Source organism: Peromyscus maniculatus, chromosome 17 (genome assembly GCF_049852395.1).
Source record: "Peromyscus maniculatus bairdii isolate BWxNUB_F1_BW_parent chromosome 17, HU_Pman_BW_mat_3.1, whole genome shotgun sequence".
Classification (NCBI taxonomy): domain Eukaryota; kingdom Metazoa; phylum Chordata; class Mammalia; order Rodentia; family Cricetidae; genus Peromyscus; species Peromyscus maniculatus.
In genome coordinates this window covers 51,532,201-51,548,793 of record NC_134868.1, presented here as the reverse complement: position 1 = coordinate 51,548,793, position 16,593 = coordinate 51,532,201, and the positions used below count along the sequence as shown (strand labels likewise).

The 16,593-nt window shown below is 43.7% G+C and overlaps 1 protein-coding gene across 1 annotated transcript; it reads right to left on the bottom strand.

Annotated features, from left to right (window-relative positions):
- Positions 1-6,755: 6,755 nt before the first annotated feature.
- On the bottom strand, positions 6,756-9,372 carry LOC102906403 (beta-defensin 4-like). Its single transcript, XM_006997779.3, has 2 exons — positions 9,194-9,372; positions 6,756-7,010 (listed from the first exon to the last, which is right to left on the bottom strand). The coding sequence occupies exons 1-2, from the start codon at positions 9,249-9,251 to the stop codon at positions 6,877-6,879; spliced, it is 192 nt and encodes a 63-aa protein (XP_006997841.1). The 5' UTR covers positions 9,252-9,372; the 3' UTR covers positions 6,756-6,876.
- Positions 9,373-16,593: the final 7,221 nt, after the last annotated feature.

Sequence of the window (16,593 nt, the reverse complement as noted above, 5' to 3'; positions counted from 1 at the left end):
ATAATTAGGAGTCAGGGAAATCATGGGCAGAGTGAGGGGCTTCATAAAACACACACTATGACCCTGTTGACTAGTCATACCTGAGTGGGGGGAGAAGGGGGAAGGAAGTGGGGCTTGTGTGAACTGTTTCAAAGTTTCACTGAAAAAACTTAGCAAAGCATTGGCATAATAGCTGAGGGGTAATGTAGTGTCACAGATGTTTTTCGGTGGATACACTCAGTAGCACGACATGCAAGGTAAAGCCTTGTGGCCAAAGAGCCAAGCTCTTCTCCTTGGTTTTCTTTCACTACAAGTCTCTAAGGTGTCTTCCAGCCCTGTCTTCTATTAGATTGGTGCTTCTTAAGAAGACTAAATGTCTGCACAATTGTGGCACATGCCTTTAATCTCAGCCCTTGGGAGGTAGAGGCAGAGAGATGGAGGCCAGCCTGGTCTACAGTGTGAGTTCCAGGATGGCCAGGGCTATGCAAAGAAACCTTGTCTCAGAAAGTAAAATAAAACGGAAAAAAAAACAAGACTAAACAATCCATAAACTATGGGAAAATAGAAAATACAAGGATAATCAATAGAAAATGGCTTCCATGAATTCATGAATTCCACAAACACCACATGCCTGATAGGCATCAGGAATGAAAAAGTGATCTAATAAGATACCAGGAAATGCCAGCCTTAATTTTTTTTAAAAAGTTTTTTTTTAAAGAAACATTACTTTTATATCTAAGTTGGCCCTGTCCACTGCAATAAACATTGGTTACACAGGCTAATGTTTATTTACAGTTACAATTAGCCCAAAGGGCAAACCCCTGTTCAATGAACCACAATGTACAACCTTGGAATTGGAGACTTTCACAAGACCAAATTACCCCCAAAACTAATTCTTTTAAAAATCTGTCATGGCCCTTGGGTTAGACTGAGCGTGGCTAGGTGTCTGGTGGAAAAGATGTTCATGATTGACAGACAGAAGCTGGACCTAGAGTCTTCTCAAGACTCACATTTGTGCTAATGACTGAGTTGAGAGGGCTTGAGAAAGTCAGGGGATGGGGAGTCATTGGGCAGCACTCTTTTATTCCTCCTGGTTTCTCCAGATGGGCTCTCAAGCATAGTGATTTCAAGGTGATCAGGACTTGCACACTATGTTTAAAGGTTCACATAGCAGGGCATGTTATATTCTGGCAACTAGAGAGCCACGGGGAAGATTCTCATCCTTTATGACATCAGAGGCTCTTCAGCAACACAGAGACCACCTCAGTACAGACAACTACAGTGACCTATTAGGGAAGCGTCCTCAAGCCACCTCTTGATGGAAGAGTGGGCTGTTTGGGGAACATTTGGAAATACTATATCTTTCATGCAGAAGAGAGTGGAAACACATGTGCCATGCAGAGACTCATTAAAAATGAAATGCAGCCAGGCAGCAGTGGCACGTGCCTTTAATCCCAGCACTCAGGAGACACAGCCAGGCAGATCTCTGTGAGTTCGAGGCCAGCCTGATCTACAGAGCGAGATCCAGGACAGGCACCATAACTACACAGAGAAACATTGTCTTGTCTTGAAAAACCAAAAAAAAAAAGAAAGAAAGAGAGAGAGAGAGAGAGAGAGAGAGAGAGAGAGAGAGAGAGAGAGGGGAAGGAAGGAAGGAAGGAAGGAAGGAAGAAAAAGAAAGAAAGAAAGAAAGAAAGAAAGAAAGAAAGAAAGAAAGAAAGAAAGAAAGAAAGAAAGAAAGAAAGAAAGAAAAGGGACCCAAGCTCTTAACTGGCCTCCCTCACCACAGGGATCAGAATCTAAAGCTGGAACTGATCCTACTGCATCCAATAGAGCAGAGTCACTCACAAATGACAGCTGTGTTGTGGGAGAGTTGGCAGACATTCTCTCTTGTCCATCTGAGGACTCTGGCCTTAGACACAGAGAGATGTTTGTTTCTCCTTCTGTACAACAGGCAAATGCCAAAATGACAGTTTCCTGTCAATTCTGATGAGGAGCTTCCTTATTCAGGGCCAATTCTGTAAGATTTAGCTTAGAATACTCATGCCTAAAAGGAGGTTAAATTGGACCAAGTCTTAACATAATTCTTTGCCTATATCCATCTGGAGCTAACACAGGCTAACCCATCTATTTGCCACATGAGTACACAAACTTTTAAGGATTTTGAAATAACCAATGGCTATTGGTACTCCTAACAATGATAATAGTGAAGCTACATCTGTGTGTTTGGATCATTTACTCTATCTGGAACTAAGCAGTTTCCAGGTATTGTTTCAGTAAGTTCTGTTCCTAATGTGAATCTGTGTTCTCCAGCCTCCTGGGATCAGTCTTCACTCCCCGCCACACAGCTAAAAATCCTAATGATGTGTGTGAGCAAATTTTTAGTGTTTCTGAAAAGTCTCCATGTGCATTTCCCTCCCTCCTCCAGTGTCTCCTCAGCACCTCAGATGTCTAACCTTTTCCTTGAATAGCTTTCCTCTCTTCCCCAAATCCCACTGTGGAAAAGTCTCTTGCTCTGCCATATCCTACAGCAGCAGACCACTGTATGTGGCAGGATCCTGTGAACCTCTGGAGAGAATGCACGAGGCCCTCTGTTGGTCAAAGTATGGAAGAGACGAAACTAGCTGAGGACAGGAGCGTTGTCCCTCACTGGGGACCCTGGGAGTCTCTCCATTTCTTCATGTACAAAATACCCCTAAAGAGAATGTCCTTTTCTTGTGTCCTGTCGGAATAAGACTTTGCACACATATGACAGGCACATAAGCTTTCCTGTGAGGATTATTTTGAATTGGAAACAACTGTGTCTGCCTAAAAGTGATCTTGGACTCTTAGCCACCAGGGCTAACTCTAGACGCATCCATCCCTGAAAAAGCACTGAGCAGAATCTGCTCAACAGATTTACTAAACGGATTCGCATGCTCCCTAAGTTTTGCCCCCATCTTGCTGCCCCTAAAAGACAGAGCAGTGATTCCTTTTTCTGTTCTTCTACTGTGCCCTTTGCTGAGAGGCGGCTTAAGTCTGTTTTCTACTGGCTTCCTCTCAGGGGATGACTCCTGCACTCTTAAAACGTTTTCCTGCTGGGCAATGGTGGCGCACACCTTTAATCCCAGCACTCACTCGGGAGGCAGAGGCAAGAGCTACACAGAGAAACCCTGTCTGGAAAAAGAAAAAAAAAAGTTTTCCTGCTGTTTTGTCCGTTGTCACTCTAATGCCCATGACCATGACCAAGGGAATCCAGGAAGACAGAAGAAAATGTCTTCCTCCCCCACATCCCTCATGGTTCCCAGCCCCTGGTGGTAGTTAACAAGTAAACTTTTGTGCAGGACAGACTTGTTTGGTGTCCTCTCTCCTTTACCTCCACAGTATATAGCGTTCCAAGAAAAGACAAAAGGGACCAGCCATGTGAAAGTGAAAACTCATCTACTATCCAGGGATAACAAGCTGCATTGTTCCTTCGTGTGACCAATTATGGAGCCAGTATTTTCCCATATTACATTTAAGGAAATGAATTTGATGCTCTTAACTAAATTCACTGAAGAGGACAACCTCCTCCAAGGCAGCTTCTCACAGGACAGACACTCTCTTTTTTTTACGAACACAGAGATCTCCTTAGTTTATGTCACTGAAACTCTGTGGTGCGCTTCTGTGTGTGTGCACCCACTAGCTCTGCTTCTATCAGAAAACCAAACGGGCCTTTCATTTTTAGAAATGCAAAGCTATTTAACATTTTCTTGCTTTTTACCAGTTTTCCCTATGCACACAAGCATCTTGCCTTCAAACACAAAATAGTCATTAAAGTCTTTTCTCAGGTAAAATTTGCTGCAAAAACCTCACAAGTCGCCGTGCCATTCTCTAGAAGATAAGAATGAGGGCTTCACTTCCTGCAGTAAACATCATCTCATTTCTGCAACCTAAGACAGTGACTTTGGATATCAGTAAAATGGCAAGTTTACTATAGATAAAAATATGAATTATCAAAAATAATTATTTGAAGACAGGCTTTGAATGGGCTAGTATCAAAGTGAGGTGTGTGGGTTTAGCAGTGCAATTACAAGGTCAGATATTATCCTTATATAAAAGTCAAATACTTCCTTACTTTTATTTGTGTGTTTACAGGTGTGATGTGTATGCTTGTGTTTGTATGGATATGTGCATGTGTTCATGTGTGTGAAGGCCAAAGGTCAAGTGTTTTCCTCAGTCACTCTCTACCTTATTTTAAAAGTTATTATTATTATTTATTTTATGTGTATGGTGTTTTCCCTGTATGTATGTCTGTAAATAATTTGTAGGTATGGTGCCCACAAAGGCCAAAAAAAGGTGTTGGGTCCCCTGGAACTGGAGTTATGGAGGGTAACCATGTAGGTGCTGGGAATCCAGCCAGGTCCTCTAGAGCAGCAGGTGCTCTTATCTGAGGAGCCATCTCTTCAGTGACTCCATTGTTTATTTTCTTTTTTCTTGAGACAGATCTTTCATTGAGCCTGGGGCTCATCCATTTGGTTTGGCAGGCTGGCCAGTAAGTTCTGGGGATCCACCTGTCTCCATCCCACCCCTCAGCACCAGAATTACGGATATGCTGCTGTCCCTGGTTTATTACATGGATGCTGGAGATCAAATTCAGGTCTGCAAGCTTGCACAGCAGGCATTTAATTGAGTGTGTCTTGTCTTCAGACCCCTACTTTTATTTTAAGGATACCCTGCATTATGATATTTATTTTCAGTAAATAATCTCTTGTTACACTTCAATCATTTGGCCAATGCTTCTTGTATCAGTTGCATCTGTCCAGATGAAATAGTTTTACTCCAAGGTCTCATTTCTTCTTTCAGTCTGGAAGTATAGAGACTCCAGGGTATCATTCTGGAGCTGAATTATATGCACAGACAAGGACCAAATGCACATTAACTAAAGAGTGAAAGTAAAGGAATAGGGAGCTTTGCCCAAGCAGGACACAGAGCCCACTGTACTGTGAGAACCCCAGTGGGAAGTGATAGGAATTCCAACCATGCCCGATGGTCATACATGCCCGGCGGGACACTTAGTCATCTCTGCCTAGTCATTTCCGGGTCATACATCCTGCGTGACCCATGCCCCATGGTTACATGGACGGACATGACCGTGTGATCTCTGCACGTGGACCTGTGTGTGCAGGTGTGTCCTGGCCTTTATAAGGCGGCACCATGTTCCCCAGGTCTCCTTCTTACATGTGTCCTTCCACAGGCCTGATCACATCTATCCCTTTGTCTTGATAAAACTCTTGTTAGTGGATTCTGTCTGTTGTGTGTCATGACTTTTCCTTTGGGGCAAAAGCTGCAATAAAAAACGATTAGGAAGGTCTGGCCTAGGACAGAATCTGACCTCTTTCCTTACTAACTCTAATCTCATTCTCATCTTCACCCTGCTCTTCCTTTTCTGTTGCTTTCAGTAGGGTCTTGCTTTCCTCCGAAGTTCCTTGTATCTTATGTCTACATGTAAGAAAGCCCCTTCCTGCCCATTTGATTTAAAATAACCTATGATGCAATCTTTCCCTTTAGTAGTCAGTACACAAACGAATTAAGACCAAACCCACATCCAAGAGATCTCGCCTCCAGAGAGTGTATTAAAGTCTTAACTACAACCACGCAAGGCACAATTAACTCAGAGGCACAAGCCAGAGGGAAGCTGGGGCTGCCTTCTTTGGCTTCTGCTGGGTTGGGATGGATGAAGCAAGAGGTTGGAGGACACACAGGGATGCAGAAGGCAGGGCAGGAAGAATGCTGGTTACAGGAAATCACCCAGCTTGTCAGGGACAGGGACAGATGTCCATCAACCCAGGAAGCATAAGAGAGCCCTGCTTTCTCACTGATTGATTTCCTCAAGTGTAGATGTAAGTCTTATTAAATAAGAAACACAGAGCCAAATGCAGAGTTAAAAGCCCAAGAGGTCAGAGTAGTAGCTAAGAGCTAATACTAAAAACCTTTTCTTAACATTTGCTGCCGCTGTCATCCTTCCCTTCAGAAAGTGACCTACTTCCTGTGTATCTGTCTTCTGTTGACTTTTTGTTCTGCATTCTCATTGGTTGTAAACCCAACCACATGACCTCGTTACTACCTGTCTATACAGACCTCCAGGTCTTCTATGGTTGGTATTGAGATTAAAGGCGTGTGTCTCCATGCTGGCTGCATCCTTGAACACACAGAGATCTGCCTGTCATGTGATCGGGATTAAAGATGTGTGCCACCACCACCTGGCTTCTGCTATGGCTTTCTCTGACCCCCAAGCAACTTTATTTATTAACATACAAATAAAACACATTTTAGTACAAATAAAATATCACCATATTTCCCCTTTTCTTTGTAGCTAGAGTTTTCCTGGCTGGCCCATGGTCAGGACAAGTCTCTCTCACCTGCCAGTCCCACAGCTGCTCAGACCCAACCAAATAAACACACAGAGACTTATATTACTTATAAACTGTATGGCTGTGGCAGGCTTCTAGCTAGCTGTTCTTATATCTTAAATTAACCCATTTCTATTAATCATAAGTTGCCATGTGGCTCGTGGCTTACTGGTATCTTAACATCTTCTCATGGCAGCGGCTGGCAGTGTCTCTCTGCCTCAGCCTTCCACTTCCCCGAATTATCTTCTCTCCTTGTCCCGCCTATACTTCCTGCCTGGCTACTGGCCAATCAGTGTTTTATTTATTAACCAATCAGAGCAACACATTTAACATACGGAACATCCCACAGCACTCAAAGGTTTTATAATTCAACCTTTGAGAAAACAAACAGCAACCTCACACAGCCATGAGGAAGCAAGATTTTATATTTAAGAAAAGGACTTTAATTTGGTTTAAGTTTTGCACATCTTCATAGAGGAGCAGATTCTGGTATTTCATTTGTCTCACTGGTTCTTGGTCTTCTTATTCATTTTTTCTTGCAGCACCTGACTTTAGGAAGGCCACAAGTGCCGATCTGTCGAAAACCTTTAGAGCATGCACCCCAGCATATGCCCCCATTGGTCAGGCAACTTACAGGATTCTTGATTCTTTGAGTAAAAGCTGAAAGATGAGTAAGAAAAACCACACATTAGAGTTGAAGGCGTCACGTCAGAAATACACACCCATGTGCTTTTCTCTTGAGTAACTTGCAGCAGGCTTTTCCCCCAAGGCTGGGATATCTGTTTCTTCAGGACAGAATCCAGTTCTTGATAGAGACTGGCACCGCTGCAGTGAGGTGGTGCTAGCTCTCCTAGGACCCAGATGTTGAAGGGTCTGCTGCATAACTGAATGACTAAGCTCCAGGGCCACCAGGAAGGAGCTCAGCAAAGAATCTGTGTGAGTCCCCGGCTATTTCACAGCAGCCCTGCCTCTGCTTCCACACACAAGCCCATTGGTTCTAGTATCAGAATCAGCCAGTGGGGTATGAGTGTATGTGTGCATGGACTGTGTGCACACACATGCAGAAGCCAGAGGTCAGTATCAGGTGTGTTCAGCAGTTACTCCCTACCTCGTTTTCTGAGACAGCGTCTCTCACTGAACCCAGAACTCACTGAGTAGGTTTGTCTGGCTGCCCAGTGTGCCCCTGAGGAGCCTCCCCCATGCTAGGGTTATAGATGTGCACCAGCTGGCTCTGCTTCTACTTGGAAACTGGGGATTCAAACTCTGATTTTCGTGCTTACACAACAAGCGCTGTACTCACTGAGCAATCTTCCGATTTTTAACTAAGGTTTTTTAACTCCCATTGCCCATTTTTAACAAGCTCTCTGACTGGAAGCTCAATGAATAGGACTTGTCTAATGATAACGTGATACCTACATAACTTAGAATTGAAAACAAAAATCAACAGTAAAAATAAACTTTTTCAATAGTTTCTAATGTCTAAAATTAGGTCTTAATCTCATCCTTTCTTCCTTTCTCCCTTCCTTCCTCCCTTTCTTTTTCACATGCACCTGAAATTCTGAAATAGTAAGTGCTTGGGTATCCCTTGGTACCCATATGCTCCCCTGTAACCAGAGCCCATCAATGAAATTAGGTTTTCTCTCTGTAATTTATGTCTAATGCAGTTTCAGATCTTGTCTCAGCCATCTCATTTTCTCTCTTACTTGTTTTAACGCCTTCTCTTGAGTTGTCTATCCCTTTTATTCTGTTTGCCTAATGTCAAGGATGAAATACAATATTGGAGCTGGAAATATGGCACAGGAGTTAAGAGTGCATACTGCTCTTGCAAAAGACCTGAGATCAGTTCCTAATGCCCTTATCAAGCAGCCCACAACTACCTATAACCCCATCTCTGAGAGATCCAATGCCCCTTTATGAATTCCGTGGCTAATGTACTCCTCGGCACATACCCACACACAGTACACATAATTTAAAAGAAAATTAACCTTTCTACAGAATACAATTAAGACAGAGTTTGGGAAGCTGTTTTCCACAGTTTCTCCTGAGCTGTGAGTCTCATTACCCCTGTAGAGAGTGTGTGCTTAAGGATATTTCATGGGATTTTGGAGGACCCAAAGTTCTCAAAGAGAGGCTGGGCTGGTTATTCTGTGAGATTCTCTAGAGTAAGCATAGACTCTACTCCTTCATTGTAAAGATTTTTCAATAAATACTTTTTTTCTTCAGATAAGAATCAGACTTTCTTCATGTTATTATTTTTTAAGTTACTGATGAGAGACTCATCCTGTAATCTTAAATTCAGCATGAGGAGCTGGAAACAGAAGTCATGTGCTGCTGATAAACATAAAGTCTGCATTTGGCCCCTTCCAGGTCAAAAGAAAGTGTCCTTGGTTCATGTTAGCAGTGCTTAGAAGAAAGAAAGAAAAAGAGGAAGGTAATAAAGGAAGAATGGGGAGAGAGAGGGAGAGAGGAGAGAGTTGAAAAGAATGGGAAAAAAGAGGGAGGGTATGAGAAAGGGAAGTTGGGAAAGAAGTAGAGGGTTAAAGAGCAGAGACAGACGAGGCAAAAAATAAGAGAAGACAGGATAGGGGAGGAGAGGGGAAAGAGATGGGGGAAGGAAAGGGAGGGAAGGACAGAGAGAGAGAGAGAGAGACAGACAGACAAACAGACAGACAGACAGACAGACAGAGACAGACAGACAGAGACAGACAGACAGACAGAAACAGACACACACACACACACAGACAGACAGAAACACACAGACACAGAGAGATAGACATACACACAGACAGACAGACAGACTGTCTCTCATTTCCCTTTGGAACCACCCCACTCCCCTGCCTCACCTGCATGAGGTGACAGCAGCACCAGGAGAAACATGAAGAGGAGGTAATGGATCCTCATGACTGACACCTGGTGAGTTGCAGAGATACAGAGGGAGTCAGGCTCAGTGCCTTATATAGGTCCAAGTGCTGGCCCCTGGTTAGACTCCTATGCTGATGAGAACCCCAGTAATTACAGTTATGAAACAAAGAACACCTTACCTCTCTTGTTGAGGAGTGGCCCTTTGAGAGCACACTTATTGTCACTTATGCAAATGTGGGGAGCCTCAGACAATTTCTTCCTACCCTGAAAACCAAGAACAGCTTCCTGCTTTGTTTCTTTAGGTATCAGGGACCTAGGTTGCCATGGGTCACAGACTTACTGGTTACAACTTGACCTTACTTGCCTGTTCCTCACAGCTTTTACTTGGTCACCTTAGAGTGTGGCATCAGGCTTAGACCTCTGTGGGAATTAATTTCTCATAGATTCATCAGGGCCTAGGCACACTCAGCTGCTGGATGCAAGGTCCCCAAGCTTTTCTGGGTCAGAATATGGGCCTAGTCTCAAAGATTTCTCCAAGATACTACAGAATAGTGAAAGTCATCTACTATTAAAAAACTGCCAGCAATTCACCATCCACCCAATGTGATGGGCATGGAGTCCAAAAGGTGTGCTATTTCCTCTCACCGAGAAAGCAATGAGTTGGTAACATTTTACTGGAACATGTCTCCCTTTGCCCACCTAGAACAAAGCCAGTGAGTGGCTGGTTCTGGCTACCAAGTGATGCACAACCCCATGGGATTGGATAGCTGTTGAGTCTGTGGTTGTCAGCTTTCTGGGACGATGTGAATATCAGTGGTAAGGAGTTGAGTTGAGTTTTGGATTCTATTATGAGAATCCATGACAGTGGGACTCCTGTCCTTCCTACCATCTCCCTGTTGATCTTGGTGGGACCTGTTCTGAGGGAGGCCATGTGGCTTGGAGCTGAGTGAGATGTCATATATCTTCCATAACCCAGTTGTTTATTTTTAACCTAGAAAACCATTGACAGTGATCAGGACATAACCCATGCAAAGGACTGAGAGTTGAAGATTTTCTAAGGGAAAAGAGGCTACATCAATCATGATGTCTTCCTCTCTACAGGGAGTTTAAACAAATAAACACATAGGCAGAAACTTATAATTTAAGGTCTGTTTTAACAAAGGCTTTTATGGAGTTCCAAGCAAAGAGATTTGAGGCTGGAGAATGAAGAGTTTAGACAAACACTACACTGCTTCACTCCCACCATGATTTGAAAACCCATGGTGTTGAGCTGGGTAGGGAGGGTTTTAAATTGGCACACAGTAGAGATTGTTAAAAATCATACACAGTAAGTATGCATTGTTGTGGAATATGTGTACTTTTTCAATATATACATACAGTGTGCAATGATCAAATCAGGATAATTAGCATATCCATCACTTCACATTGCGTAGTCTTACTATACTGAGTAGCCTCAATCCCCTTTTGGAGCTATTTTGAAACATACAATAGCTCATTAGCTCCAGTGACATGACTAGACAATAGAGACAGTGGAAAAGAGGACTTAATTTTCCTATCTTTTCTACTGCCCTCATCCCTGCCTTTCTCTGTCATTATTAGCCTACTCTGTCATTAGAGGTGCTCTTAAAGGAAGCTGATGATTGATCTGTAATGATGATTTGGTCCAAAGAGGAAGTTTCTGATGGATCAAGGAACGGCAGGGCTGGGTTAGGATAGTGTTGCAACTTATAAACAAATTCCTGTCTGGGGCTGGAGGATAGCCATATGACATCACACCCCTTGTCAGGACTTTGTTTCCCTGTGTGATGCTTGTATTAAAGGCAGGCTTGTATTGAAAAGCTGGCTCATTCATCCCCAACACTGAGAATATTTCTTCCAGGCCAAGGAATCACATACAAAAACTGAATGGGGCAAGATAATTGTCTGTAAGTGTGCCGCCTGAACTAATACTCCATCACTCTCTATTTGCCTCAGTTCTCTCACTTTTGACAGTAAAAATTAAACTCATCAGTTTTCTGTCAATGTGGCAGAACACTTTTGACAAATCATCTTCGATGGAAGAAATGCTACTTTGGCTCAAGGCTCAGAGATTCAGTCCATAGTCAGTTGGCGCCACAGTCTCCTGGTCTTTTATGAGCCAGGACGTCAAGGCAAGGAGCATGTGGTGAGGTAAAGTCACTCACCTCCTGGCAACCAGAAAGCAGAAAGGAGGGGTTTGGAATGCCGACGTCCATTGCTGTGGTGTGTGTCCAAAGACTTAGCTTGCTTCCACTAGGCCCACTTGCTAAAGGAACCACCAACTCCCAGAGGAGCCTAGGCTAACCAAAACGTTAACAGATGGCTTTAGGCAAGCATTTAGGATCTCAGTCAAGCCTGGTATGGCTGTGAATAGCCATAATCCCACCCATGTAATCCCATCCACTCAGGAGACTGAGGCAGGAGGGCCTGAAGTTCAAAGCCCATTAGAGCTACATAATGACTTGGAGGCTAGCATGAACAACTTATGGAAACCATGTCTCAAACTGGAGTGGACCAAGAGTAGCTGTGGAAGAGGAGCTCGGGTTTAAAGAGCACTTGACTAGCACGTACTAGGCTCATGGGTCATTCCTTAGTATCGTGGGGGGGAAATTATTAAAAGTCCTGAGTCACAAAACTTCATTAAACTTAACTTTTTCTTAATTATCTCATCATATTTTTTTTTTGAAAAAAAAAATCCCACATACACTACGGTCCTATTTATATACATAGAAGTACTCCTTAATATAATTTAGAATCTGGTCAATATTCATAGACCTCCCATTTTTACAAGTAGTATCTCAATAACTATTGATTTTTTTTCTGGATCATTTTAAATCTAAAACATGCACTTTGAATAAAGTTAGTGTAACTATTTATTTGTAGACTTCTGTTTTGTTTTGCTTTTGAGCAAGCAATCTTAAGGAATTCTTACACTATAGGGGAGAGGCTTTATTGGGCTTAGAGGTTGAATGAAGTTAGTGGTTATGCTTAGCCTTGACTCTAACTCATCCTTTCTTGATGAATCATCTGCTTCCAATTACTATTAAAGCAATGTGCTGTCATTTGAAGATCCACCCATACAAGTGTGAATTTCCCATAAAGTCCTGTTGCAATCCCAGGGAGCAGCCAGCAGCGCTTTCCTGGATGAAGTCTGTCCTGTTTTGAACTCAGCGAATGAGTGAGGCCTTGATAAAAAAAAAAGAAGCAAAGATGATTTGAAACATACGAGAGAGAGAGAGAGAGAGAGAGAGAGAGAGAGAGAGAGAGAGAGAGAGAGAGAGAGATTTTTTTCCCACCTCCTTTGAGGACAAACACCTCAAAGATGTTGAGGACAGTGGCCTGAATGTCCCATCAAGAACTCTTGTGCCTGCAGCTTATGCTTCTTGACATGGGCTAAGGTGACTTCTTGTGGCTGTGTCCATCCTACTAAGTCTGCTTGAAAGAGGCCCCCAGAAGGGAATTTCCCCCTCAAAGGATGACCATTCTGCCTCAGCCTAGAAGACCATACACCATCATAAACAAGGGCCCCTCACCACAATCTGGAGATGAGGTTGATAGCTTTTAGAGTGAGTTCAGGTGTAAATCTAAACAAGTTTTAGTTATGAGCTTCATGCTATGGATACAGTAGTAACTGACAAAGCTGGGAGCTTGGGGAGAGTAGACTCATGGCCCTTCTCTTTTTAAGGAAAGATAAAGACTGTACTCCCACGTCTCTCACCTATACCTGGAGAAAGCAAATAGATTCTATGTCTCCATAGGGAGATGGCATAGGAAAAGCCTGACGTGTTGCCAATGGAATCTGTGCTGGAGGTACCTGAGAATGAGGACATCGATCCCTCTGGGCCTGCCCTGCCAGATACTTTACCAAGCCTACCTTCTGTGAGCTAGGGAGAAAACAAGCCTTGTGTCCCGAGGGCAGGCTTTATGGCGTATGCATGTCCTGTTCCCACCCACGTAACTGTTAACTGGTTTTTGGAATCCTCCACTCTGTTTGTTCTTTATGATTTTCTTTCTCTCTCCTGTGGTGGTTTCCATGACATTAGAAATGATATTGAGATTGTGACAGTGGCAGGAGTGGAAGCTGTTCTGCAGGTCATGGGAAAAACCCAGAAGGCTGGTGGCAAAAAAATCTGTAGATGGAGTGACATATAGATGGGATAAAAGACAAGAGTGGCCCAGAACTAGTTAGAAGACAACTTGATAAATTACAGAGAGATGAAGAAGGACTTAAACTGAGAGGAAGCTGGCAGTCTGGCACCTTAAACTGTTGCTTGTACTTCTGTGCTTTCTGAGAAACCGCCAGTAGATGACCTCTGAGGTGATAACCTCAGATGTTCTGATAATTATTAACCTGCAAAAGAATAAGCTGGTATGCTTTGGATTTCTGCCTGGGAATTTCTACGTGCAATAAAGGGGCACGGGGTACACTTTGCTGATTTCCAAAAAGAACTTTTGAAACTATTGTGAAAAACCCAATCACCTGTTGAATTTTCTCATCCCCTATTTCCTTGTTTTATTACAATAAAAGACTGGGGTTGAGTCGATTGGGAGGAGGCAGAGAAGATGCAGAAGAGTCTTTGCTTGTGCCTGCCAGACATCCCTGCCCTTCGAGACCCTTGAAACTACTGAGGCTGGTCCCCAGCAGATGGGCTTTCAAAAAGCAAAGCTTTTATCATGGGTGTTATTTTTGGAAAATACAACTTCGCAGCATGGTGGTTTCAGTCTTTCTTTCTTTTTCTTCTTTCCTCCCTCCCTCCCTCCCTCCCTCCCTCCCTCCCTCCCTCCCTCCCTCCCTCCCTCCCTCTCTCCCTCCTTTCTTTCTTTCTTTCTTTCTTTCTTTCTTTCTTTCTTTCTTTCTTTCTTTCTTTCTTTCTTTCTTTCTTTCTTTCTTTCTTTCTTTCTTTAATGTGGCTGTGGCTGTGGAGCCCCCATGGGACTGGACTAGGCCCTCTGGATACGGAAGATGGTTGTTTGCTCGAACTGTTTGGGGGACACCCAGGCAGGGGGGATCAGGATCCATCCCTGGTGCATGGGCAGGCTTTTGGGAACCCGGTGCCTGTGGTGTGATGCCTTGTGCAGCCTTGGTGCAGTGGGAAGGGGCTTGGACCTGCCTGGGCTCAGTGTGCTGGTCTCTGCTGACTCCCAATGGGAAACCTTGATTTGGGGGATGTGGGGATGTGGGGTGGCTTGCAAGAGAGATCTGAGGGATGGGAGGAGGGAGGGGATGAGATCTGTGGGTGGTATGTGGAGTGAGCAGAAAATTTGTTAATAAAGAAAAATGGAAAGAAAGAAAAGAAAAGTATGTCTTCAACCCGTCTGTGTAAAAGGTGGGGACAGGTACGAAACATTTCAGAAATGTTTATTATTCATTAAAATTAAAAGTGTTGCATGGCAGATTCTAAGTAAAGGTTTTTTAACTGGGTGAATAACTGGGTGCAGGGAGGTTACTCCTTCCACACCTTCCCCCACATATCTGAATAAGTGGGGCGGTAGAACAGGACTCCTCTGCCGAGTTCTGTTTTTTTTATAGATACCTGATTCTGTCCTCTAAGAACAACTCAAATAGAAATGTGGCATCATTTGACAAGGCACTTGTTGCCAGTGCCTTCAAGTACTATCCAGCCATCTTTAGGAAGCACCCTCAAAGCATGCGGAATGGAAGCCGATGATTGGTTCTCTTGCAGATGTGGATTTTCTGAGTCAAATCAGTAATGGATACAAGTGTAGTTTCCCTAGATAATTGGCCTATTTAATTAAAGAGTTAGTTGTTCTTTTAAAGGAAATGGATTTATCATATGCATAGAAGGTGTGGTGTGGTGTGGTGTGGTGTGTGTGTGTGAGTGTGTGTGTGTGTGTGCACGCGCATGTGTGTGGCTTGTAAAATGCAACTATATGCAGAAAAGTTAATAAGATAGAAACAGACAGCTATACTATCTGTGTAAAAAGGCCAAATGGAAGTTATGCTTAGCCTTGTGCACCAAAAAAAGAAAGAAAGAAAATTTTTTCATTCATTTTACACACCAATCAAAGATCCCCCTCTTCCCTTCTCCTGCTCCCCGCAGCCTCCCCTCCCAACCCATCCCCCACTCCCTCCCACAAGAAGGCAAGGCCTCCCATGTGTAGGCATATATAGTAGTGGTAAGTCCAAGCCCTTTCCCCTGCCTCAAGGCTGCATGAGGTGTCCCATCATAGGTAGTGCGTTCCACAAAAGCCAGCTCATGCACCAGACATGGATTCTGAACCTATCGCTAGGGGGCCTCCCAAGCAGATCAAGCTACACAATTGTCTCACTATGGAAAGGGCCTAGTCCAGTCCCATGTAGGCTCCACAGTCATTGATCCAACTTTCATGACTTCCCACTGGTTTGGTTTGGTCGTCTCTACAGGTTTCCCCATCATGATCCTGATGAACTTGCTCATAGAATCCTTCTTCTTTCTCTTTGACTGGACTCCTGGAGCTCTGTCTAATGATTGGCTGTGGGTCTCTGCATCTGTTTCCATCAGTCATTGGGGAAAAGTTCTGTGATGACAGTTAGGGTATTCACTGGTCTGATCTCTGGGGCAAGCCAGTTCAGTTCAGGCATCCTCTGCACTATTGCTAGTAGTCCAGGCTGGGGTCATCCTTTTAAAATGTAGTTTTTCATCTTTTGCTCCTGGATAGGGTTGATGTGGGGTGGAATTCAGGGCTTTAATGTTGTGGGGTGTCACACCGGGTCCTGAACTCAGAAGGTGGGTGGTGCTTGGTGTCACACTCTGTGACCATGATCTTAATATTTTCTTTTCTCTTAACTTGGCATTTTGTAAGTAAAGTGCAATGGGACAATGGAGTCAGCACTTCAAAGACTGGACATTTCTGGAAACAGAGTACACAGACTCAGGCCCAGAGGGCAAGGTTGACATGGCCATCTTGAGCAACTCAGGAGCAGTCTGGGAATCTCAGGGTCCAGATGTAATGATGATGGCAGCTGTGACCCCAGGCCTGGAGACAAAGGATGGTCTCTATGTGAGCCAACCTTGGAAAGTGCATTTATCCATCAGTGGAAATATCCTGTGCACAATATGTGCACAGATGTTAATTCTGACCTGATCTTTGGGCTGGAATGCCAAAGGTCCTAGCAATAGTCAAGGAATGATCTCAAACTAGATGTGATCATGTAAAAAAGGCAGAAAAACACCAGAGCTCTTAAAACTCTTATAGGAGCTTAGAAACTTCAAGGGCTTAGGACTACCTCAGAAATGGGGATTAAATGTATGAAGAGTCAAGTTCAATGAAGAAGAATGTCATTTTCACATGAAGTTTTAGATAAATCCATTGTTAAGGAGGGCTGCTCAGTCGGCGGTGGCTGTTGATGAGGGCTTCTCTC

Coding starts and splice junctions, on each gene's coding strand:
- LOC102906403 (XM_006997779.3), bottom strand. CDS start 9,251: ATGAGGATCCATTACCTCCTCTTCATGTTTCTCCTGGTGCTGCTGTCA. Junction 7,011..9,193: donor GCTGCTGTCACCTCATGCAG/GTGAGGCAGGGG, acceptor CTCATCTTTCAG/CTTTTACTCAAAGAATCAAG.